At 40.5% G+C, this 25,783-nt stretch overlaps 1 protein-coding gene across 4 annotated transcripts in view; it reads left to right on the forward strand.

Moving 5' to 3' along the window:
* The window catches only part of ptprz1a (protein tyrosine phosphatase receptor type Z1a), a 261,256-nt gene that overhangs the window by 231,031 nt on the left and 4,442 nt on the right, over positions 1–25,783 (forward strand). For 3 of the 4 annotated variants that reach the window (XM_078568367.1, XM_078568369.1, XM_078568370.1), the window contains 12 exons: positions 942–1,024; positions 2,200–2,334; positions 3,151–3,285; positions 4,479–4,642; positions 7,174–7,266; positions 10,578–10,713; positions 12,567–12,713; positions 15,249–15,342; positions 16,620–16,693; positions 20,835–20,963; positions 22,193–22,339; positions 25,184–25,326. In XM_078568367.1, coding sequence (XP_078424493.1) covers positions 942–1,024; positions 2,200–2,334; positions 3,151–3,285; positions 4,479–4,642; positions 7,174–7,266; positions 10,578–10,713; positions 12,567–12,713; positions 15,249–15,342; positions 16,620–16,693; positions 20,835–20,963; positions 22,193–22,339; positions 25,184–25,326 — 1,480 coding nt within the window. The remainder of the gene's footprint in view (positions 1–941; positions 1,025–2,199; positions 2,335–3,150; positions 3,286–4,478; positions 4,643–7,173; positions 7,267–10,577; positions 10,714–12,566; positions 12,714–15,248; positions 15,343–16,619; positions 16,694–20,834; positions 20,964–22,192; positions 22,340–25,183; positions 25,327–25,783) is intronic. The other variant, XM_078568368.1, reaches the window with a different exon arrangement.

The raw sequence follows: 25,783 nt of genomic DNA on the forward strand, positions 1-25,783 counted from the left end.
TTAACCATTGCTATAAGTGCCCTTGAGAAGACAGTGATAAGCTGCTGCCTTGCACCCCTGCATCTCTTTGTGGTGAAGGTAACCCCAAGTGGTGTTAGAAATGGAGTTCCAGAGTTTTGTAATGGGGTGATAGAAAGCTGCGTCTCACTTTACAGCTTTCAGGACTCAACATTATGTTCAACCATTTCACAACATTGGCCCCATTTTTTTCCTTTGTGGTTTTTTTTGTTCTTGGACAGCAGCTGTTAGTGATGATGCCCCTTTTCCCACTTACACTTCCCTAGACCCATAATTTGTTCCTTTTCTTGTACCATCACCATCAGCTTTTACCTTGCACAGTCATCTTTTTTGTCATTTAATCTTTTCTGTGCTCCTTCCTATCACAGGCCTTCTGTTTTGTTGGTTCCCTGTCTTGTTTAAAATCTGTCACATCACAAAGTTTTGCAAGTTCCGATGTAAGATCATCGACCTGAAGTGTTAACCCCGTTTGTCTTTCAACAGATGCTGCCTGACCTGCTGAGTATTTCCAACATTTTCTGGTATTGTTTGCCTCTTACAATCTTAGCATGTAATGTTCCCTTTGGGTGAAAGAGCCAGGCTTTCACTTTGTCCATAATCTTTCACAGTGGGACATTGCATTAGAATGCATGAATCAGACGCCCTTGTGGAGTCGAAGTATCTTTACCAGAGTAAGAAACCAACAGCCTAGCCTGGGAGTAATATCCCTTCTAATTTTCTTTGATTTAAAACAATTTCCTTTACAAGGCAAAATAAAGTGTTAACGCTCTCTGCACGTCTCAGCGCACACCGCGGAATGCAATAGTTGCATTTACTCTCCTGCTTTCATGGGTAGATATCTATTTGTATTTAATGCTGCATTAACTGTTTAAAAAAGATGCTTTATTCTAGAAAAAAATCAACAAAGTTTTTCTTTGTTCCAGTTGACCACAGCAGAGTTAAACTGTCCCCACTTACGGAAAAGGATTCCAAGCCCAGTGATTACATCAATGCTAATTATGTTGATGTAAGTAAGATACGGAAGCTTCTTTCACATTTTGATGTGGCGTAGAGGAGTGACTTTGAGTTTATGGCTTATTTGCGATTCATGGGATTTCCCTGGAAACATCCCAAATCTTACTAGTTTTTAGTTTAAAAGCCTTTGGTTATTATTATAATCAGTGCTTAAATGTGCAGTGCTTATTTGTGTTAAAAAATTACAATTTCTATAACAAGGATAAAGTGTTGCTATATTAGTACATCTCCTGTGGCATGACCTGAGAGAGAGAGAATAGCCAGGTGAGTATGTGTTAATTCATATGTGTCACTGTGACTTGTCCTGTGATTCATCAGCTTCATTTACTCTGCATTATTGTTTGGCTTTCCTTCATTTTAAACACTCCACTAATCCTCGCAGTAATTTCTTCACTTGCATAAGCGTTTTCACTGGGATTTTCCTTAGCAAGGATGTGATCCCAACTGGTTGCTGTAATTTCAGGGGAAAATTGACAGAATACACAACAAAAGCAAAATTCTGCAGATGCTGGCCGTGGAAGATCGATAATGCGACTTCCTCAGTAAATTGTGTGGTTCAGTCATTTTACATGATTAATAGTAAAGAATGAGGAATACTAAACCTGAAATGACTATTACGAGGTGTTCTTAGAGAGAAATGAATGAAAAGCACATTTAAAATGGATATCAGGATGAACCTCTTTACACAGAGATTGTTTGAAGTGGTCTTCAGGTAGGGAATTAAGGGCAAAAACAATGGAGATGTTCAAGATTCAAGATTTCCCTTTTAAACTGAATTAAATACATTTTTGATGAGGAAATGTTTGCAGGCTATGAGGAAAGTGCAACAGAGTGGGGATAATTGGATAGATCTTTCAAAGAGCCAGCACAGGCAGGATGGGCAAATTACATCCTTCTGTGCAGTATCATTCTATGATTCCAGTTATATGCTAGAGGGATGAAAGGTGAAGTGTCGTTTTTCTCTTTTCTGACTTTTCCTGCATCTTTGTAAACATGTATTTGTGTAACCATAGCTCCAAAACTTGTGGATGATCTTCCTAGCTCCTCCTAGAATGCATATAATGTGCCTTGGATCCTTTCTTTTGAATATCTGTCAATTGATAAGTGTGCTAAATAATAAAAGAAACAGGAATTTAATACAGCACATTTCTTAACTATGCTCAACAGGGTTACGACAGGCAGAAAGCCTACATAGCAGCTCAAGGGCCACTTAAATCTACAGCTGAAGATTTCTGGCGGATGATATGGGAGCACAATGTGGGAGTTATTGTTATGATCACCAACCTGGTGGAAAAGGGGAGGGTGAGTTTGAGACTTTGAAAACTCTTGCATTCAGATCTCAGTGTGACTAGAAATAATGGGTGGAATTTTCCAGCCCTGTCGCAGCAGAGGTGGGGCTGAAAAATGTGGCGAGCCATTCAAAAGTCCGTTGATAAAAGCAAAAAACTGTCATACGGACTCGAAGCGCTAACTGTGTTCCTCTCCGCAGATGCTGCCAGACCTGCTGAGTTTTTCCAGGTATTTTTATTTTTGTTTTCAAAAGTCTGTTGACTTCAGTGGGATCAGAAGATCCCGCCTGTGGGAGAGGCTGGAAAATATAACTGATTACTAATGCTTCGTTGGCGCTAGAATGAAAAAGTGGGGGAAATTGCTGCTCCTTTTCATAGAATGCTGTTTTTGGTCATTAACCGTGCCGTTTTGTGAAACATTTGAGGCTTATTTTCTCTATTGTACACATTTGCAACAAGGTAGTGAACACAGTCCTTACTTGTCACTGTGACTCTAGAGTCCAATTCTATACTTCTACACTGGAAGTTCAATAAAAGATGCTACATTTCATTTTTTGACATTCAGATTTAGTCTGTTCAAGGCAATGTGTTTTCACTGGGGAATGGAGCACTTTCCATTCTGAGCACCCAACTTGCAGCATAAAGTTCTCCCAGGTCAAGGCAGCACAGTCGGGTCACTGGGGAGAGGCGCCTGCAACCTTTGAATCCGAGAGTGTTAGCCTTGCTGAATCAGTACAAATAAGAGCCAACCTGAATAAATAGTCCAAATAAAAATCCTGGATTGAAAACACACAAATTTTCCGTGATGTGACTTTTTATTTCTGTTCAGAGGAAATGTGATCAGTATTGGCCGTCAGAAAACAGCGAAGAATATGGAAACATTCTTGTCTCGCTGAAGAGCACGAAAGCGTTGTCTTATTACACCGTTAGACAGTTTTCCATTCGCAACACAAAGTTTAAGAAGGTATGTCGATGTACTCGTATGAAAATACAAAAAAACATCAATCTGTTTCAATGAGCAAAAACTCTCATAATGTTTTGGATTAAAACTGAATATTCAGGTCCAATTTTGTCCCTTGTTGCAGATTAGTTTGTGTCATTTTACATTTGGTTCCCTTACTGTGGCTGCACATGTGGGGAAGGAGTTGGGAGGAGATCTGTTTGGAGTTGGGCTCCCCACTGGACTTCTATGTTCAAAAGCACATACAGGGATTTGCTGCATGTAGTGTGTTTAGGATGTGTAACAAAAAGCTGGAAAGTTCAGGAGATTTAACCAGCATCTGGGCAAGGCTGGGGTGGTGGGGGTGTGGGTGGGGTGGTGGAGGAGCAGTGGCTGTCATTGCTTGCTGACTGAGAAGTAGTTTGCATTATCTTCAGACCGCTACTGCCCATTTTGCCCTCATGTGCATAGTCTTCAATTACTCAGGGCTGATGTCCTTTCTTATACTATAATATATACACCACGACCATTAGTGAAGGTCGTTGTCTGCAGAACGCAGAGGGAGTTTGTTCATTTTGATTTCCAATTCAGAAAAAAAATTTGGAATTGTTCCTTAAAAATTGGTGTTCAGCAGGATGGGAGGGTAAGGTGAACATTCAGTACAGTTTAGTTTCCTTTGGCTTAATTTAAACCCATTTGCAATTCGCTACTTGACTATGCCCTGTATCGTGGGCTTGTCAAATAAATTCACTGCCAGAGAGCCCTCTGGATTTGAAAGCCCAGATATTTGGTCTCCTCTTTGTCCTGAATTAACCAACCTAAGCTGGGGTATTGGTGAGTCCATTGTAGCTGACCCCGGAGTCCTCAAGCAGACAGGGAAAGGGGAGGAAGAAGTCCGTGGGAAGGGCATATGTAGGGGGAAGGGTGAGACTCAGCTTCATGTGATGCCCTACAAATCTCACACATTGTTGAGACACCTAAGGGTATTATCACTAGACTAGAACCCCCAGCGAGAGTCAGCACCTGCACAGGAGGGAATTTTTATCTGATGGGAAGAAGGAGGAGAATGATAAAAAAGTATCATTTTTAAATTGGCACAATTTAACATATATTCCTATATGTTTCTGTGTACAAAGAATGAACGCTTGCACAGATTTTGTATTTTTTGTATTAAAAAAAAGTCTGCTATCTAAAGTATGTTTTCTGACACACCACAGGGATCACAGAAAGGAAGACAGAATGATCATACAGTGACCCAATATCATTATACTCAATGGCCTGATATGGGTGTTCCAGAGTATGCTCTTCCTGTGTTGACGTTTATACGACACTCAGCGGCTGCTAAGACCAATCTTATGGGACCTGTTGTAGTTCATTGCAGGTACGTGGCATTATTTACTGTGGAAATATTTTAATTTGGAGCAACATGATGGTGTTTAAATGGTTTGAGCTTTGAACCGGTGCCAGACTGAACACTGCACTGGTGAGCAATACTTCTTACCTTGTGTTTGCTGTCAGCTGATGAGCATTCTCATCATAGCTGCAATGAGTTTACAGGCTCAGCACTGTTTGTCGCAGGTTGAGGTCCACAACACCAATCCGATTTACTCCATGTGATATCAAGAAACGCTGAAGGTACTGGATACTGCAAAGGCTTTGGGCTCTGACAATATTCCGGCAACAGTACTGAAGACTTGTGCTCCAGAACTTGCGGCGCCCCTAGCCAAGTTGTTCCAGTACAGCTACAACACTGGCATCTAGCTGGCAATGTGGAAAATTGTCCAGGTATGTCCTGTACACACAAATCAGGACAAATCCAAGCCAGCCAATTACCGCCCCATCAGTCTACTCTCAATCATCAGTAAAGTGATGGAAGGGGTCATCAAATGTGCTATGAAACAGCACTTGCTTAGCAATAACCTGCTCACTGACACCCAGTTTGGGTTCAGCCAGGGTCACTTAGCTTCTGACCTCATTACAGCCTTGGTTCAAACATAGACAGAAGAGCTGAACTCCAGAGGTGAGGTGAAAGTGACTGCCCTTGACATCAAGGCCACATTTGACCGAATGTGGCATCAAGGAGCCCTAGCAAAATTGGAGTCAATGGGAGTCAGGAGGACAACTCTCCACTGGTTGGACTCATACTTAGCACAAAGGAAGATGGCTGAGGTTGTTGGAGGTCAGTCACCTCAGCTCCAGGACATCACTGCAGGAGTTCCTCAGGGTAGTGCCCTAGGCCCAACTATCTTTAGCTGCTTCATCAATGACCTTCCTTCCATCATAAGGTCAGAAGTGGGGATGTTCGCTGATGGTTGCACAATGTTCAGCACCATTCACGGCTCCTCAGATATTGAAGCAGTCCATGTCCAAATGCAGCAAGACCTGCACAATATCCAGGCTTTGGCTGACAAGTGGCAAGTAACATTTATGCCATACAAGTGCCAGGCAATGACCATCTCCAATGAGAGAGAATCTAACCATGTTCAATGGCATTACCATCGCTGAATCCCCCACTATCAACATCCTGGGAGTTACCATTGACCAGAAACTGAACTGGACCAGTTATATAAATATTGTGGCTACAAAAGCAGGCCAGAGGCTAGGAATCCTGCCACGAGTAACTCACCTACTGGTTCTTCAAATCCTGTCCACTATCTACAAGGCACAAGTCAGGAGTGTGACGGAATACTTTCCACTTGCCTGGATGAGTGCAGCTCCCACAACACTCAAGAAGCTTAACACCATCCAGGACCAAGCAGCCCGCTTGACTGGCACATCCACAAACATTCACTCCCTCCACCACCGATGCACAATAGCAGCAGTGTGTACCACCTACAAGATGCACTGCAGAAACTCACCAATGCCCCTTCGACAGCACCTTCCAAACCCATGACTGCTACCATCTTGAAGGACAAGGGCAGCAGCCACATGGGAACACCACCACCTGGAAGTTCCCCTCCAAGCCACTCACCATCCTGACTTGGAAATATATCGCTGTTCCTTCACTGTTGCTGGATCGAAATCCTGGAACTCCCTCCCTAACAGCACTGTGGGTGTACCCTCACCACATGGACTGCAGCGGTTCAAGAAGCCAACTCACCACCACCTTCTCAAGGGCAATTAGGGACGGGCAATAAATACTGGCCTAGCTAGCGAAGCCCATATCCCACAAACAATTTTTTTTAAAAAAGGAAATCTTGCTTGGGAGCGCGGTGAAAGTGACCGCTGTAGGATTGGGAAATATGGCACATTTCCAGTTGCCTGTGGTCTTCAGAAGTTCTGAGAAAGGTTCATCATTTGGGAAGACGGCCGATATATATGAGTGTTAGCCTATACCCTGGGATTGCTTAATATGGGTATTGCCTGCTAACAATGGAGGAAATCATCTGATCTCCTTTGTCACTGGTCATATAAGGATCTGCAGAGGTGCCACCTCTTACAAAGCCCCAGGTAATCCCATTTTAAGGGCCAGGCCATTCCAGTTCACTTGCATTTAAGGTTATCATGGGAATGCACCATCAATTAGGCTGACTTTTTTTTGGTACTGAAGGAATGCTGCATTGTTGGAGACATAGTGGTTCAGAGCTTTGATTACACTGAGGCCCTGTCTACCTATTCAAGTAGATGTAAAGAACCCGTGGCATTATTCAAAGAAAAGCAGGGAATTCTCCTTATAACCTAGCCAAATTTCTCCCTTAAACAATTCCAACAGTGACAGATTAATTGACCATTCATTCCATTTACTCATGTTATAGGTTTTTGCTGTGCGTAGGTTAGCTGCCTTATCTGCTTCCGTAATGTCAATGACTGCACAGTGTGTTAGGTTATATGGAAAACTGGTTGTGTACTCTTGTAGTATGACATGGGGATGTGGTCAAAAACTATATAAATGCAGCTCTTTCTCATGCTCAGCACCAAGGCTCATCACACACCTGTGGATAAGATACCAACAGTTGTGAAAACTGCTAATCAACTATGGGCTCTTTTTGTTTTCATTGTTTGGATGTGAGTATTGTTGGCAAGGTCAGTATTTATTGCTCATCCCTGATTGCCCTTGGGAAGGTGATGATGCGTCATCTTCTTGAACCGCTGCAGTCCATGTGGTGTAGGTACACCCACAGTGCTGTTAAGAAGGGAGTTCATGGATTTTGACCCGGTGACAGTGAAGGAACGACAATTTACAAGTCAGGATGGTGTGTAGCCTGGAGGGGAATTTGCATGGTGGTACCATTCCCATGCATCTGCTGCACTTGTCCTTCTAGGCAGTAGAGGTCATGGGTTTGATAAGTGCCCTTGAAGGAGCCTTGGGTGAGTTACTGCAGTGCATCTTGTATATTTGTTTCTTTCTCGGATTGGCAAGCTGTAACTAGTGGAGTGCCACAGGAATCAGTGCTGGGTCCGCAACTACTTACGATCTTTATCAATGAAGGGACCGAATGTATGGTAGTTAAATTTGCTGATGATGCCAAGGTGGGTAGGAAAATAAGGTGTCAGTAGGAGGTAGAGATTCTGCAAAGGGATATTGACAGGTTTAGTGAGAGAGCAAAAATTTGGCCGATGAAGTATAACGTGGGTAAATGTGAACTTGTTCACTTTGGCAGGAAGAATAGAAAAGCAGCATTTTATTTAAATGGAGAAACATTGCAGAACTTGGTGGCATAGAGGGATCTGGGTGTCCTGGTACACGAATCACATGAAGTTAGCATGCAGGTACAGCAAGTGATAAGGAAGGCAAATGGAATGTTGGTTTTTATTGCAAGAGAAATGGAATATAAAAGTAGGGAAGTTTTATTACATCTGTACAAGGCCTTTGTGTGACCACATCTGGAGTACTGTGTGCACTTTTGGTCTCCTTATTTAAAAAAAAAAATAGATATAATTGCTTTAGAAGCAGTTAAGAGTAGGTTCACTGGACTTATTCCTGGGATGAAGGGGTTGTTTTATGAAGAAAGGTTGAACAGGTTAGTCATTTACCCATTGGAGCTTAGAAGAATGTGAGGTGACTTTATTGAAACATACAAGATCCTGAGGGGACTTGATAGGGTGGATACCAGGAAGATGTTTCCTTTTGTGGGGGAGACTAGAACTAGGGGACACAGTCAAAAAATAAGAGGTCTCTCTTCTAAGACAGAGATGAGGAGAAACTTTTTCTCCCAAAAAGTCGTTGGTAAGTGGAATTCTCTTCCACAGAAAGTAGTAGAGGCTGGGCTTTTGAATTTATTTAAGGCAGAGTTACTCAGATTTTTGTTAGAAAAAGGAGTCAAGGGTTATGGGGGCCAGACGGGAAAGTGGAGCTAAGACCACAACCAGCTCAGCCATGCTTTTAGTGAATGGTGGAGCAGGCTCAAAGAGCCAAATGGCCTATTCTTGTTCCTATGTTTCTGTATGGCACACACTGTTGCCACTGTGTGCCAGTGGTGGAGAGGGTGGCTGTTTATGGTAATCAATGGGATGCCAATCAATGGCTTGTTTTGTGTTGAATGGCGCCGAACTTCTTGAGTGTTGTTGGAGCTGCACTCATCCAGTGAAATGGAGAGCATTCCATCACACTCTTGACTTGTGCCTTGTAGATGGTGGACAGGCTTTGGGGAGTCAGGATGTGAGTTACTCTCTGCAGAATTTCCAGTCTCTGACCAGCCCTTGTAGCCATACTTTTTATATGGCTACATAAGTGAGTTAGTAGGAGTAATTTTAACCTAATATGTGCAGTGGAAACTGATGGGATCAGATCAGCTGCCCATTTTACACATTTGTTGACTTCAATAGAAAGTAAAATTGGATGTGTGTACAAGAGGCACCTGCTATGTCACTCCAGTTTTCCATCAGGAGAATTAGGTTAAAGTGACTCATAATGCATTCAGGAGAGGGGAGAAACAGGATTGAACAGTTGACAATTTTGCTCTGTCCTGTTCTGTTTTTGGATAGTTCCAGCAGCTTTGCATATAGATATAAGTCAAACAACTTGAGGTGCTATGGTCAGGTTTTCCTTTCAGCCACTGCTGGAGTACAAGTGGTTAAGTTTGGATCTACCAATTGCACTTGAAAGAGAAGCCTTGAGCCGTGGTGCCAATGTCACCTCCTGTCAAAAGGATTAAATCCAGAAGGACATTATAGTTCTTTCATCCTATTTTCTTTCAGACTACATAAAACCCTTACCTTGAGCATTAGTGGTCAATGTTTGTTTGTGACAATGAAGCAGGAGGCAGCAAGTAATCTTAAACTAATTTAATTTTTACTAATAAAATTTAAAATCACCTGCCACAATGCCTAGATCTTGCAATTGCAATGATGGTGAAATAGTCAGCATCCACCTTCAATGGACTGTTTTGTGTTGAATGGTGTTGAGCTCCTTGACTGTTGTTGGAGCTGCACTTGCCTTTTGTACGCGCATTCAATTTCCCTGGATCAACTCTGTGAAATTGACAGCAACTTAAGGCATCTGCATATGTGTAATTAAACATGGAAATCCAGAAGTTGCTGTCAATCATTCCTCGCTCCTTTACACAGTTTGCTTTTGAAGTCCTCGCAATGGAAATCAATGATTTGATTTGAATTTCTGTTTTTACATTATTAATCCCCCTGTAGAAGTCCTTGAAATGGGATATTAAGTCAGAAATACTTCTGAACAAACTCTCTGGCCCGGTAAAATTAATTTTACATTTGTGATATGTTAAATTTCTCCATTATGTTATAATTTTGTACATTTTTAAATTTTATAAATTTTGTTTATTATATTTCAACTTCTACCTTAATCCAATGTGTATGTTCCAATCCCTATTTCACTCTCTATAAGAAGATTAAGAATTGAAGGATAATCAGTGCTTTTCCTCCCTGGTCTGCTGTATGTGAAAATTCTTCAATGTGATTGGCAGCTGAGCCTGCTTGAGGACATCACTGTTGCTGGATGCTGTAAATTTCCTATCGTTGGGAAAGATGAGATCTGTGCCAAAGAGATCGCTGGAACTTTTTGGGCAGCTTTCTTCAAGGTCAATAATAAGAAGTGCAATTTTGCCTGACTACAAAATCCTGGCCTATTAGCAGCATTTTTCCTTTCATTCTGACACTTGTTCCTTTAAAAAAATCTGAGGTTTTTTTGCATTTTGCACAGCAGAAAAGCCTTGAGTTGATATTATACAGCTATATTTTTCGATTGAGACCTGAACAATTGCATTTGAGAATTCTAACTGTAAAAACAAAATACACTATGTATCTTTGCTACTATAGACACCTGTACAGATAGATATGGTCACAGTGAAGGATTAAACAGTTTCCCAGTTTGATTGGTTTTGTTATTTTCCATGTCATTTCTCTTGCAGTGCTGGTGTTGGAAGAACAGGCACATATATCGTAATAGACAGCATGTTACAACAAATCAAGCACAAAGGCACTGTCAATGTGCTGGGATTTCTCAAACACATCAGAACACAAAGGAACTATTTAGTCCAAACAGAGGTAAAAAAAGCTTCAAGGGGTGGAAGGAAAGTTCTTGCTGATGCCTTATTTTCTTTGTTAGAATAAATGCTTGGAAGCAAGGATTTTTGGATTGTAATGCAACAATTTGACCTCCTTTCATGAGGAAGTTTTTTTTGAAGTTTAGAAAGAAAACTATCATTATAGTTGAAGAGGTGTCAGATGTTACTTTTATTTGAAATACAAGAGTGAATTGTGACATAAAATTAGAATGCATTGTGGTAGACTGGAGAAAAAAGGTGACAATTCAAAAAGATCTGATCATAGACTTATGTCACTACAGTAGCAGAATAACTGATATAAACTGTTGATTAAAATGAGAGAATATAAGCTGCAGTGTCAATTCAATTGAAATTGGATCTAAATCTTAAATATTAGAACTGAACTGAGATAACAAGCTAAATTTCATGTGTGAAGTCTGTAACTTTTGCAGCAAATGTTGAAAATAAATAATTATATATCATTGCATGTTGCCCTGTTGAATATTTATTAAAATCCCTGAAAAGAATATGGAAATTATGAACTAAAACTTGGCCAAACCCCTCCAAAACTGGCATGAAACAAAACTTTTTAAAAATTCTTTCATAGGGTTTGAGCGTCGCCGGCAAGGTGATTGTTGCCCATCCCTAATTGCTCTTCAATGGCGTGGCTTGCTCGGCCTTTTCAGAGGGTAGTTAAGAGTCAACCACATTTCTGTGGGTCTGGAGTCACATGTAGGCCAGACCAGATAAGGATGGCAGATTTCCTTCCCTAAAGAACATTAGTCAACCAGAAACTGAAAGCATAGCTAAATTTATTCCAAAGATTAAATTAAAAACATAGAGATAATCACCAGCTACACCTCGCTTATTTTGAGAAAGCACACTTTGTTTAAAATTCTAGTTTGTGGATCCATTAAAAAGCAAAACACCGAGAGAAGCTGAAAAGCAGTTTCGAAATGAATTGAAAAGGTTGGATCATCCGTGATCCTGTGTGAACCGAAACTGCAAGCTCTGCCTCACAAGTTAGTTTTTGCAATGAAACAAACAAGTTCAAGTGCAACCAGAGAATGAAAGGACACTGGTCAACACCAGGGGGAGCAGAACCTATCAATGTGCTAGATTATGTCAGAAATAGATTCAGGAGATGGACAAACTTGGAAGCTGGAGTGAAGAAGGAATAATAAATGCAGAGGGACAGAGGCAACAGCTTTTTGTATAAAAATAAGAGCCATAAACTTCTGATGCAATTTAGAGCATAAAACAGGAAGATTTATTTGGTTTATTGTTAACAACCTATTGATGTTTGAATGAGAATACAAAGTTGTGAATTAAGATCTGCCTTCAACATTTGTAATGATAATCATTTGGTAGTACAAAACTTGAGTATTGCTGAAAAAAGCGATTTTTTTGTCAAATCTTTATGCCTTGAACTCATCAAGACAATTCGCAAGAATACCAAATGTAAAGGGAACAACAATTTATACGGTGCATCCTTCATGCCAACGTCTCTACCAATCAGAGTCCACTTGCCAACTGATCAGCACTCTCTGCTCATACAGGACAAATTGTCGTTCTCTTTACATTTGGTATTCTTACGAATTGTCCTGATGAGTCCCAGACATAAAGCTTTGACAAAAAATGTCTTTTTTCAGCAATTTATAACTATCATAGACTTCCCTCATAGAAATGGAATGCAGGTAATCCATGGATCCGTAATTGTGGTGCCAATGCTTCTTAGCTGCTAGACTGTTCCTACACGCAGTCTAAGTCAACATCTCTAGCATGTTGGTATGATTGTAGTGAATTTGCTAGAACTAATTATGCAATTTCATGTCTAATATGCCTTCTCAATAGGAGCAGTACATCTTCATTCATGATGTCCTGGTGGAGGCCATCTTTAATAAAGATACAGAAGTTTCTGCCAATCATTTATCTGCCTATGTCAATGCCCTTCTGACACCTGGGCCTTCAGGGAAGACAAATCTAGAGAAGCAATTCAAGGTGAAGCTATTAAATGTCATTTTTCAAGAAGTATTGAGCATTTTAGTGTGAAGTTCAGTGGGAGCAGAATTCTGAAATTGCTTGAGTTATCTTACACTATCAAACGTTCATTTTACCTTGTCACTTCCTGAGCCCAAGGCCCAGCTGATTACTTTTCTGGGCGTCAGCCTTGATTCAGTTGGCAGCATTCTTGCCTCTGAGTCACAAGGTTCTGGGTTCAAATCCCATTCCAGGGCTTGAGTAAAAAATCACAGCTGACACTTCAGTGCTGCATTGAGGGGGTGCTGAACTGTCAGAGGTGCTGCCTTTTGGATGAGATGTCAAATTGATTGAGGCCTCAACTGCCTGCTTGGTGGATGTAAAAGATCCCATGTCACTATTTCGAATAAGTACAGGGGAGTTATCCCTGGTGACCTGATAAATATTTATCCCTTGATCAACATCACAAAAACAGATTATCTGCTCATTATCATAGTACTGTTTGTGGGAGTTTGCTGAGCGCACATTGGCTGCCATGTTTCTTACATTACAACAGTGACTACACTTCAACAGTACTTCATTGACTGTAAAACGCATTGATACATTCAGTGGTCATGAAAAGCTCTATATAAATGCAAGTCTGTCGTCTCTAGTTTCTTGATGTTGCTAGAAATATTTGCATGGTGTTACCAGTCATCTTCTCCCCCACTCCAATTCCCTCAACCACTTCATCATCTGGCCCACAGCAGCTGGACAAGAGAGCCATTAGTAGTTAGAGTGAGCATTTCACTAATATAAGTCAGAATGCAGCTTTCTGTTATGGAGCTGCTCCAGCCTTCAGAGAAAGTCTTCGGCAGAAATGGTTATAAATTCTAACTTTTGAATCATGTATAAGTTAAATGTAAGCCTCGAATAATGAACCACTTTTGTCACCAGACTAATGTCCTACATGCAAAAAAAAAGGCTGAAAAATCTGAAATAAAAACAAAAAATGCGGAAAACGATCAACAGGTTGGATGGCATCTGCAGGACAGAGACCCTGAGTTAACATTTTAGAGTGATGGCCTTTCCCAAAAGTGAATAAAGCGTTACAGTTGAACAAGAACAGAGCCAGGAAAAATGGGGCAAGGGAAAAAAAATGGAGAGGGCTGGAGATAAGTTAATGACAAGTGAAGATGGTGTAACAAAAGGAGGCAATAATTAGACAAATAATGAGGGTATCCAGAACCCAGAGGAAGTGTAAATGGCTATAGCAGAACAGCTGAGATGGGTAGAAAGCATGGAAAATTTCGTGAAGCAGAGAAGGCTTCAGTGACTCAGGAGCGTGTTGGAAGGAAGAGGTAGATGGAAAGGACACAAAGGGTGAATACCACCCTGTTGGCCATGCACTGATGGGGAATCCCTATCTCGATAACCTCCCACACCTTTCCCCATTCTCACAAGCACAGGTGCAGATGCAGTCACCCAAAATTTCCAGCATCGGACGTTCACGAGAAAATGGTTAAAGCCTGAAGTTGTTGAAAAAGCACTCAATATTAAGGCAAGAGGGCTGTAAAATATCTACTAGAAATTTCATTTGCAATTCCTCATAAGACCATAAGACATAGGAGCAGAAATTAGGCCATTGGGCCCATCGAGTCTGCTCTGCCATTGAATCATGGCTGATAAGTTTCTCAACCCCATTCTCCCCATAACCTTTGATCCCCTTACCAATCAAGAACCTATCTATCTCAGTCTTAAATACACTGAATGACCTGGCCTCCACAGCCTCCTGTGGTAATGAATTCCATAGATCACTTCCATAGATCCTCATCACATGCATTGAGCTTTATTGCAACAGTTTGGTCTCCTCAATGTAGTGAAGACTGCATCCACACACAGCAAATACAGGAAATGAAGCTAGAAGTACAAATAAATCACTGCCTTACCTGGAAGAAGTGTTTGGTACAGTGGTATAGGAGGAAGTGAATGGGCATGTATTGTATCTCCTGCACTTGTTTGGTAAGGTGCTGGGGAAAGGGAGCAGGGACTGGGGGTGATGGAGGAGTGGATTAAGAAGCCAAGGAGTGAAAAGTCCCTTTGAAATGCTGAAGGGGATGGAGACAAGAAGAATCATTTGTTGGTAATTTTGTGCTAGAGGTGGAGGAACTGTCAAGAGGGTGATCTGTTGAAAGTGGTGGCTGGAAGGTGGGGCCAAGTTGGATTCTAACATGGTTCTGAGAAGAAGATGGGGTGAAGGTGGAAGTGTGTATGGGAGATGTGATGGACGCAGTTGAGGTGCCCATTTATCATGGTGGAAAGATGCGCATGGTATACCCCAGTGTGGGTTAGCACCTTAAGAAGGCAGAAAATTTGCAAAAGCAAAACCATCTGAATTTCCAGAATAAAGTTTAATATTGTCAGAGATTCGATAATCAGGATCAGGGAGCTGATACCTGGGATCAAAGATTCAGTAACCAGGATCAGAATGGAGTTCAAATTCAAATCCATTTTATATTTGTGGTGAAGATATTAACTATGTTTGAACTCTGGATTTCTCTTCATTTCTCTCAACAGTTGGTAAGCCAGCCTCATGCCAAGCAGTGCGATTACTCTGCAGCACTAAAGCAGTGCAATAGAGACAAGAATAGAAATTCCTCCATCATTCCTGGTAGGTTTGAAGGTCAAGTTAATTAAAACAGTTCCATTATTAATAAGAAAGTTTATTTAAGTTTTTTTTTAACTTTGAAAAAAATTTACTTTAAAGAAGGTTTGTCAATGTCATGCCAAAAAAGTTCAGTTCTGAGGATACTGAATGTCTACCCACTTTTTGCCTGTGTTTGACCCCAGGTTTAAGCATGCAGCTGAAAGGAAGACTTCAGGATATTCCATCATCTGCATAAGTAGCCAGGCATATTATGTTATGATGGTAGTTCGCTTACAGTTTTGTGTCAATTCTAGTCTACCACCTACCACTGCCTTTGAGTAAACCTTCCCCATCATCGCAGCTTCCCTATGTGCAATGCACTTAGACTGCTTTTTCATACTTACTAGCTGTGGGCATCTGATCTGACTCAAAAGGTTCCTGCATTCTAGCAGTTCAGCTTCATGAACATTTTTAATGGTACAGCTTTTTAAATTCATTTAAAGCTGCACTCAAATTTACAAATTGTCGTGACAGGATTTGAAATTGTGTTCCTTGGATTAGTGTTCAATAAAGTTTGCGGATTGATAGCCCAGTAACAGTATCAGCTGATGTGAAGTGTGATAGTTGAGGTGAAACTTATAAGGGTCTACTGAGCCTGGTTTGAATGTACGAGAAAGAATCCTTTCCTTAGCTTTCTAAGTTTTTAAAAAATTATCAATGAGCAAATAAGATTCCAATGCTTTAATATCCATCTAATTGCCTAATCAGCATTGGAATGTAATCATTTTTTAACAGGGATGGCAGAAGAGTTTAAATTTTGCAAACCTCAAACCGATTGAAGGAGCAGGAGAAAGAATGTTCATTCAATTACTCTAACCACGGGCAGAGAAGCAGAATAGTTTTAAGAGATCTCAATCTGATGCTCTTTTAGATGGCAAAATGAGGCCTTCAAGTAAAGGGACAGGCATGCCCTACATCCACAGAGGGAAACATCTGAATTGATTAAACCTTGATTCTCTTCTCATCCCCTTCTTTGTGTCAGGAATTGCAAATTACAGAAAGAGCTATTGTCACAGTTTCTTCCATTGTGTTATCATACCACCCGGACATTAACTGGCTATTTGCAAAATCAGAAGATTTCCCATGTGCATCCGTGAATAGTACCATGGCGCTGTATTGTTGGCATCCCCTTTCTCAGGAGAATTCTAAAGTCCTGAATCTTTGCGGGAGGCAGTCTGCCCCATCACCAATTATGACTGTAACCTATAGGTGAAAGTAAGTGGCATTTTTTTATATTCTAGTGGAGAGATCAAGAGTTGCACTCTCAACATCGACTGTAGAGGGCTCCGATTACATCAATGCTTCTTACATTTCGGTAAGCATCTTGAAAGCAGTCTGTGCTGTCTTATAGATTGTACAGGTTTACACCAGGGACAGACAGCCTTTTGTTGCTGGGGGTGAGTAAATATGTCTCTAGCAATAAGTGGCCTCCTTGCCATTAGGCAGAAATGTGAGTCATTCTCAAAATGCAAGCTTCTCACTTCCCAAAGTTTAAAGATTTAAATGATTCACCCTCACCTTTTTAATCCTCCTCATCCTAAAGGAATGCATATATTAATTAGGAAACGGTAATTACTAGTCATCCAGATCTAGGATGTTTAAGGAACTGAAAGTGAGCAGAAATGTGGACCTAGCAAAGGGGATGAAATGAGCCCACGGACCACAGCACGGATATCTTTGGGCTACAACACTTGTTGCTCCTAGCGCTGTTGAATCAAAGGTTCTGCCCGACTCAACTCCTTATGGAAATCCGGGCTTCTTTGCAATGACAGACACCCTGACATATATGATTAAAAGGAATAAACACCACAGTGTGCAACTGGTTAGAGAACAGGCTTTGAATTCCACTTGAGAGAAGAGAGGGAATGATTCCACTCAATTTGTCCACCTAATCTGTGAGTGAGTGTTGAGGTTTGAAAACATTTAGCCAGATCATATTTGCCAACTAATCTGTGGCTTCACTCTTGTCCTTTCCCCTTGCATTTGATTTCTGTTCCTATAAATTCTGGAATTGACTGGTAAAACCATTAATTTTACTGGCCCTCACTGAGACTACAAGGTGTATCTGAATGAGCCCAGCATTCATAACAAAACAGATGAATTGATAGCACAAATAGAGATAAATATGTATGACCTGGTAGCTATTTCAGAGACATAGTTGCAAGGCGACCAAAGCTGGGACCTAAACATTCATTTCAGAAGGACAAAAAATTAGGAGAAGATGGTGGGGTAGCTTTGTTAATTAAGGATGCCATTAGTTTAGTACTGAGGGATGACCTTAGTTCAGAAGATCAAGATGTAGAATTGGTTTGAGTAGAGATAAGGAATAGAAAAGGTAAGAAGACACTTGTGGAAGCAGTTTACAGGCCTGTTAACAGTAACAACACTGTAGGACAGAGTATACATGAGAAATAATGGGAGCTTGTAAGAAGGGTACTTCAATAATCATGGGTTATTTTAATCTTGATGTAGTTTGGATAAATCCATATTGGGAATGGTAGACTGGAAAATGAGTTCATAGAGTGTATTTGGGATAATTTTTTAGAGCAGTACGTTCTGATACCAACCAGGGAGCAGGCTTCTGTAGACCTGGTAACATGCAATGAGGCAGGAATGGCCTCATAGTAAAGGAGTCCTCAACAGTGATCAAAGCATGATAGAATTTCACATTCAGTTTGAATGAGAGAAGTGTGGGTCTAAGTTTAATTAATGTCTTAAACTTTAATAAAGGTAATTACAGGGGCATGAGGACAGAATTTGCTAAAGTGAACTGAGAAAATAGAGTAAAAGATAGGACAGTAGAGAAACAGTGGCAGACGTTTAAGGAGATAATCCATAACTCTCTGCAAAAGACTTAAAAAAAAAGGAGGGAAAACCAGAGTATGAGAGAAAACTAGGTAGAATATATAAGGATTTCTACAAGTATTTAAAAAGGAAAAAAGTAACTTAAGTGGGTGTTGACCCCTTAGAGGGTGAGACTGGAGAATTAATAATGGGAAACAGGAAATGGCATAAGTGTTGAACAGAAGTGTTGTATCTTTCTTCACTATAGAAGACAAAAAACCATACTTAGAATACTTGGAAATCAAGAGGTAAAAGGGAGGGAGGAACTTAACACAATCACAATCGCTAAAGAAAAGGTACAGGGAAAATTATTAGAACTAAAATTTGACAAGTCCCCTGGACCTGATAGCTTTAATCCTAGGTTGGTAAAAGAAGTGGCTAAAGAGATTGTAGATGCATTAGTTGTGATCTTCCAAAATTCCTCACATTCTGGAAAGGTCCTAGTGGATTGAAAAGTTGCTAAAGTAACACTTGTATGCAAGAAAGGAGGGAGACAGAAAGCAGGAGATTATGGACCAGTTAGCCTAACATCTGCCATAGGGAAAATGCTAGAATCCATTATTAAGGAGGTAATAGTAAGACATTTAGAAAATCATAATTTGGTCAGGCAGAGTCAACATGGTTTTATGAAAGGGAAATCATGTTTGAATTATTTATTAGACTTCTTTGAGGAAGTAACAAACAAGATAGATAAAGGAGAACTTTTAGATGTAGTTTATTTGGATTCCCAAAAAGCATTTGACAACGTGCCACATCAAAGGTCACTACACAAAATAAGTGCTCATGGTGTAGGGAGTGACATATTAGCATGGATGGAGGATGGGTTAGCTAACAGGAAGCAGGGATTAGGGATAAATAGGTCATTTTTGGATTGGCAAGCTGTAACCAGTGAGTACCACAGGGATCCGTGCTGGGGCCTCAACTATTTACAATCTACATCAATGACTTGAATGCAAGGACCGAATGTCTGGCAGCTAAATTTGCTGAAGACATAAAGATGGACGGCAAGCAAGTTGTCAAGAGGACATAGTTTCTGCAAAAGGATTTGGAAAGGTTAAGTGAGTGAGAAAAACTTGGCAGATGAAATATGGAAAATGTGAATTTGTCCACTTTGGCAGGAAGAATAGAAAAGCAGCATATTATTTAAATGGAGATGGCAGAACTCTAAGGTACAGAGGGATCTGGGTGTCCTGGTACATGAATCAAAAAAGTTAGTATGCAGGTACAGCAGTGATCAAGAAGACAAATAAAATGTTGTTGTTTATTGCAGTGGGAATCGAGTATAAAAGCAGGGAAGTGTTGCTACAGATTTACAGGGCCTTAGTTAGACCGCATCTGGACTACTGTGCACGGTTTTGATCTCCTTAAATAATTGCATTAGAAGTAGTTCAGGGAAGGTTCACTCAAGTAATTCTCGGGATGAAGGGATTATCTTGTGAGGAAAAGTTGGGTTTATACTTGTTGGAGTTTAGAAGAAGGCGAGGTGATCTTATTGAAACATAGAAGACTCTGCAGAGATTTAGCAGGGTGGATACTTGGAGGATGTTACCCTTGTGGGGGAGTGTAGAACTAGGGGACACAGTTTAAAAATTAGGGGTCTCCCATTTAGAACTGAGATAAGGATCAGCCATGATCTTATCAAATGGTGGAGCAGGTTTGAGGGGCCAAATGGCCTTCTGCTCCTAATTCTTGTGTTCTTGTATTCTCCGCAACCAAATGATGAGTGGCTGTCATGAAGCATCTAGTCTTTTTTCATATAGATTTGTGGATGTATTTTGCAAAACTATCCTCTATGTCCAAAATTTGATTGCAGCTTTCACTGAAAACTGCATTTCCCAGCAACAGATAATGCTTCCCTGAAGTGACTGGAAACATTAAATAAATCAGTGTATGGGTTTTAAGTTCTGCAACCTTCCCTTTCAATACCTCTACAACTGAATAAAAAGGAAACATAGGGCAATGGAAAGAAAAAGCATACTTAATCTGATGCTGTCAATTCATAGTGTTAAATTTGCATGAGAAAGATGAAAACTTGCACCTGACCTCAGAAGTTCCCAAAGCAATTCGGGTGCCAAGAAAATACTTCTGAAGTGTAATCACTATTGTAAGGTAGGATACACAGCATCCGATTTGCACACAGCAAGCTCACAAACAGTAATGAGATAACAATAACTGGACAATTTTGTTGTGTGATGTTGATTGAGGGATAAACATTGACCAGAACACTGGGGAGAATTTCCCTGCTCTTCTTTGAAATAGCACTGCAGGATCTTTTACATCCATCTGAGAGGACAGATGGGGCCTTGGTATAAGGTCTCATCTGAAAGATGGCACCTCCAGCAGTGCAGCACTCCCTCAGTACTGCACTGGGGTGTTAAAAGCTCTACCACAGTCCAAGTGCCAAACATTGCACTCCAACACACATGCTGCCTAAATGCATAATGCCAGCTGGTTAGAAGACCCCACTGTACCAGCATTGGGTCTGCTTTATCTCATTTGGTTCTGTTTTATCATTCTGAATGTGCTGCAAGATGATGTGAATATTACCTGATGGATTTGTATTCCAGAGATCATTCTTATGCATTTGTACCTTGCTTTGCCTTTAATTCCAGGGATTTCATCAAAGTAATGAGTTCATCATTACCCAACATCCACTGCCACATACCACAAAGGACTTTTGGAAAATGATATGGGACTACAACGCTCGAATTATTGTCATGCTACCAGATAACCAAGGACTGGTATGGACTCTTGTTTTATTTTCAGTTCATTTTATATTGGCTTATTTTAATTTGGAATTTTGAGAGCCTGCTCATGGATATTTTCACTACTGGACTCAGCTATATAACCCTGTGGAAGAACCTTTAACACACACACAAAAAAAAGGCCTAAGTCTGCTGGTAGAAGGGGGCAAATTCAGCAGTTAAACATTGCAAACCAAGTCACAGGTATTAGTTTATCACAATCCAAGCTAAACATGTGGCAGTGGTATTTCTGAATGATGATTAAATTTTGCCACAGTAACACCCTTCATTTATGTACTCTGTGTGCCTTAGTGTGCAATGACAATACAGTACCAGAATGAGATAGGATTCAGTCATTGGCATATTATTGGGAAAACTGGAGTGAGTTTTTTTACCTGCTTCTGACCAGTGCTCTCGCTGCATACAATATTCACTGCAAAAAAATCTCCAGCTCACCCATTGGATCTTTGACAGAAGAATTGTGGAAACAAGATTTCCTCAGTACCTTGGCAATTTTTCCGCTGAGGATAACAGGAGGTAAGGAAAATATGAGATAATGACCGGATAATCTGTTGCAGTGATATTGGCTCAGGGATAAAATTGGCCAGAACACCAGGGAGAACTCCGCTGCTCTTCTTCAAAATAGTGGCATCTGATTTTTTGTATCCACTTGAGAAGGCAGATGGGGCTTCAGTTTGACTCTCATTTGAAATATAACCCTTCCAACAGTGCCCCCTCAACGTCAATTTTTGTGCTCAACTCCCATAGACCCCACAGCCTTTTAATTCAGAGGTGAGAGTGCTGGTGAACCACAGCTGAACATTTCTATGAAGAAACGTGTACTTCCTTTATTCAATTTAATGATGCTCATGATCAAACAAATCAGATTTAGATATTTTGGAAGATTACAAGAAGTGTAGAGTTAAAGTTAGTCTTGTCTTAAAAAACATGAATGGCAAAAATAAACGCAACTACTGCTTGACAGTGAGTTGACTAATGCTTGGCTTGAATAGGACAGTACTGTGGCAGGTCATCATCAGATTAGGGTAAGAGTCGATTTAGTTCTACTCCTATTTTAAATCGGCCCCTGATTGTTCTCTAGGAGCTTCTGAGAGAATTCCTTCAGAACAAAATTCTGGTTGTGGAATAAGTTCTTATCTCTGTGGCTGCTTACGGATGAAGGTTATGTGTGTGGAGATAAACACTATGTGGTTGCTATTTTGCAGACTGAGACTGAATCTGTGTACTGGCCAAGGAAAGAAGAACCCATGAATTGTGAAGCATTTACAGTGAGCCTGATCAACCAGAGCCATCTCTGTCTTTCCAACGAGGAACAGCTCGTCATCCACGATTTCATTCTGGAAGCAACCCAGGTAAAATACCAAAAATTAGTGAGCCCGGAAGGGAAAAGTGATTTAGTTATGTGGCTGGTGAAATGTAGTTCATCTTAGAACACAATCCACAACTAATTATGGCACTACTTTTACAATAAGCTTCATGATTAGATTTAAATTAAATCATTTATTCTGCACCACCATAGCATTGGAAATGTATTTTTTTTGTAATTTGAAAGCATCTGGTCCAGTTAATAACCAGGTAGGATGGATAGCAGCTTCACTGAAGACATACTTTCTTTTCATCCACTGAATTCCTGGGTAACTGGAGCCTGCTGCACTTTGCCACTTCAAGCTTCCTTTTCCACTTAGCTATTCCACGTTAGCTCTTCTCACACTGTATCTGATATATATATTTGATTTCTTTCAGCATGCTTCCATTGCTTATCCTTTTGCCCCTTAGCCATTTCTTAATCGCCAACCTGAGCATTTTACAGATGTTCTATGCCATGTGTCCTGACCTCTCCCCTGCCCTGTTCCTTCTTAAATGCTGTTCATCATTTCTGAGGGCATACATCTGAAACACCAACTGGCTTGTGCTTTCTTGGCAATGCTGCCTGACCTGCTGAGCGTCTCAGCATTTTTCTGTTGCTGGTTAATCTAATAGGTGGTTTCTGTTGCCTGTGGACCTTTTCACCAAATGGTCAAGAGCACAGGGCAAGCATGTTCTACTGATTGGCTACATCATATTGTACATTAGAAAATGAGATATGTGCACATCAGTCTCTGTCTTGGCCATTCTTCACACCATTGCTTTATTCCTTCCAACTATCCTTTGGAAGCAATTTGGGAAATACATCTTTTGTAGGGTATCCCTGAAGTAGCAAGGGGCACAATCATTGGCCCTGATTTAGAGAAGGGAAAAATTAGCCAGGGGTCTCACTCCTGATCACTCTGCTGTGCAATGCATGCTGTTCAACAGTTTTACTTGTGATGCCTTCCACCTGCCCTCCCTGTCGAGACTAACACAGGAAGTACAACCATGGGGAAGGTAAACAGACATGCCAGCCCAAATGCAACTGTAACCCAGCAAGGATTCAGAGTTAACATTTCAGGTTTATGACCTCTGATCATGTTGAAAGGTCGCAGGCCTGAAACGTTAACTCTGTTTTTCACTCCGCTGATATTGCCTCACCTGCTGGGTATTTCCAGCATGTTCTGATTTTATTTCTGATTCCCAGCATCTGCAATGTTCTGTTTTGAAAGAATCACATGGCTTCAGGAAAGAAGGGGTAAAGAGCAAATTATTAGTGCAGGAAAATGAAAAATATCAGGTTTAGTTAAAAATATCTTGGGTTGAATGAGGTTCTATTTTACTAACTATGACCATCACCTCCCATTACAGTCTGATTAAATGTGTGGTTACTTGTGCATTTGCTGTTTCCATCAATGATCAGCATCCATTTGTTTCTCTGAGATTTTCACCACCCCAGCAGAGGAAATCTAAACTATTGGAGTACAAATGGGAAAATATAAGATTTGTTTAATTTCCATTCACTATTGTTTCAAAAATATTCATTTCAGCTTAAGTGCTCCAGAATTCCTTCCCTATAATATAACATGAAAACACTGCATTATTTACATGTTTCAGATAGTCCTTGCAATGGAAGTCATGACCCAATGTAAATACCCAGTGTACATGAGCCATTAATGATTTAACCACATCACTTTACATTTTGTTTCTCTTATTCTCATGCTTAATGTTGGATTGCATACAGTTATCTTTACTTCATATTTTTTCCACATAAGAACAATTACGGAGTTTAAACATGGCAACATATATGTTTATTGTTAAAATTGTGGTTTAGTTTCAATGAGATTCTTTTGTTCCCACCAAGAGTAAGCAATCTGAAAAAAGAACCATATATATTCCAATCCTGGCCTCCAGCACAGCCCCAGTGTTCATCACTCCACCTTTGTTGGCCATCACTTCAACTACCTAGGCCCTAAGCTCTGTAATTAACTTCCTAAACCCCTGCACCTTCCTCTTTTCCTTGAGGTGTCAGCTGTGGCTCAGTTCATAGCACCCTCGCCTTTGAATCAGAAGGTTGTGGGTTCATGTCCCACTCCCGGAAAACCAAGAACTGTGATTGTACTTGAAAGAGTTGCAATCTGTGACTGTTGATAACTCAAAAGAGTTTCCTCTTCTCCTTTAAGTGACTCCTTAAAAGCTTTGACCAAGCTTTGGATCATCTGTCCCAATACCTCTTTGGTGTGGTTTCAGTGTGAAATTTTGCTATTGCTCCTGTGAAGCACCTTGGATGCTTCGTTATGTTAAAGGCACTAATAAATGCAAAGCAGCTGGTGGCAGGGCCACAAATGGTGGAGTGGTGTAAATCAGAGATAAGCAAGAGGCAAGAAGTTGCCAACCCCTAAAGTTTACAAGATAGAACACTATTTGGAACAATACCCTAATCACTGAGAGGCATCTGAGCATGTGTTAATGTAGTAGTTTGTTTCCAAGGTAGGTCAAGAGTATAATTAGAATATATTTTCCCTCTAATTGGAATTGCAGTGAAGTTCGTAATGCATCAAAATGTATCAGTGATGCTTAAAAATATCCTGAGACATATTGCTTAATTAGATGCAATTTCACAATGCAGAAGTCAGAGGTCTGAGTCTTCAGCCTTTGAATTTGACAGCATCATTAAGATGAGTTTTGACTGTTCACAGGCAAGGATGTAGAGTGTCCTGTGATGGCTCCACTTTTAGGTAGTATAGCAAAAAAACCTTCAGCTCACTCTATTAAAAGTACACATTCTGCCATTGAATAATGGAGCTATATGGAAAGTAATTTTTTTTTAAATAATTGCCTCTGCACAGGATGACTTTGTGCTTGAAGTGAGGCACTACCAGTCTCCAAAGTGGCCAAATCCAGATGGTCCTATAAGAAAAACCTTTGAGCTCCTCAACATAATACGAGAAGAAGCTGCTACAAGGGACGGGCCAACAATTGTCCATGATGAGTATGTCTTTTTCCTTGTTATCCTTTCTAAGTTTAAACCATTCACAAAATAGAAGCCTCTTCATGAAAACACCTTCTCAGAAATGGAAACTGTCAAGTGCATCCAGTTGCTGCTTTTACAAAAGCCCCCAAAATGGGGTGGGTATTCCGCCTAGTTTTTAGTGTTTCATTGGTTCCTGAAGAAATGCATGATATGGAGGTATCTGAATCGATTCTGTTGAGTGACTGGTCTGTCAGCTGCTGCAAGGGGATCCTCCTCCTCTCAGGCCCAGCTTGTTAATACTCTTGCTGTTCCTGACAGCAGTATGATTATACTGCACCTGGCTGAGGGGAAGACAAGAATTCTCAGTAGAACATAGGCCTTAATCCAAGTTGGTAATGTGTGCATCATTCTGGGGCATTTCTGATTTGAAATAAAGTTTAATGTTCATTGGATTGACTGCGAACTTAGATTTGTC

The sequence above is a fragment of the Cetorhinus maximus genome, chromosome 22, assembly GCF_964194155.1.
Source record: "Cetorhinus maximus chromosome 22, sCetMax3.hap1.1, whole genome shotgun sequence".
NCBI classification, from domain to species: Eukaryota; Metazoa; Chordata; class Chondrichthyes; order Lamniformes; family Cetorhinidae; genus Cetorhinus; species Cetorhinus maximus.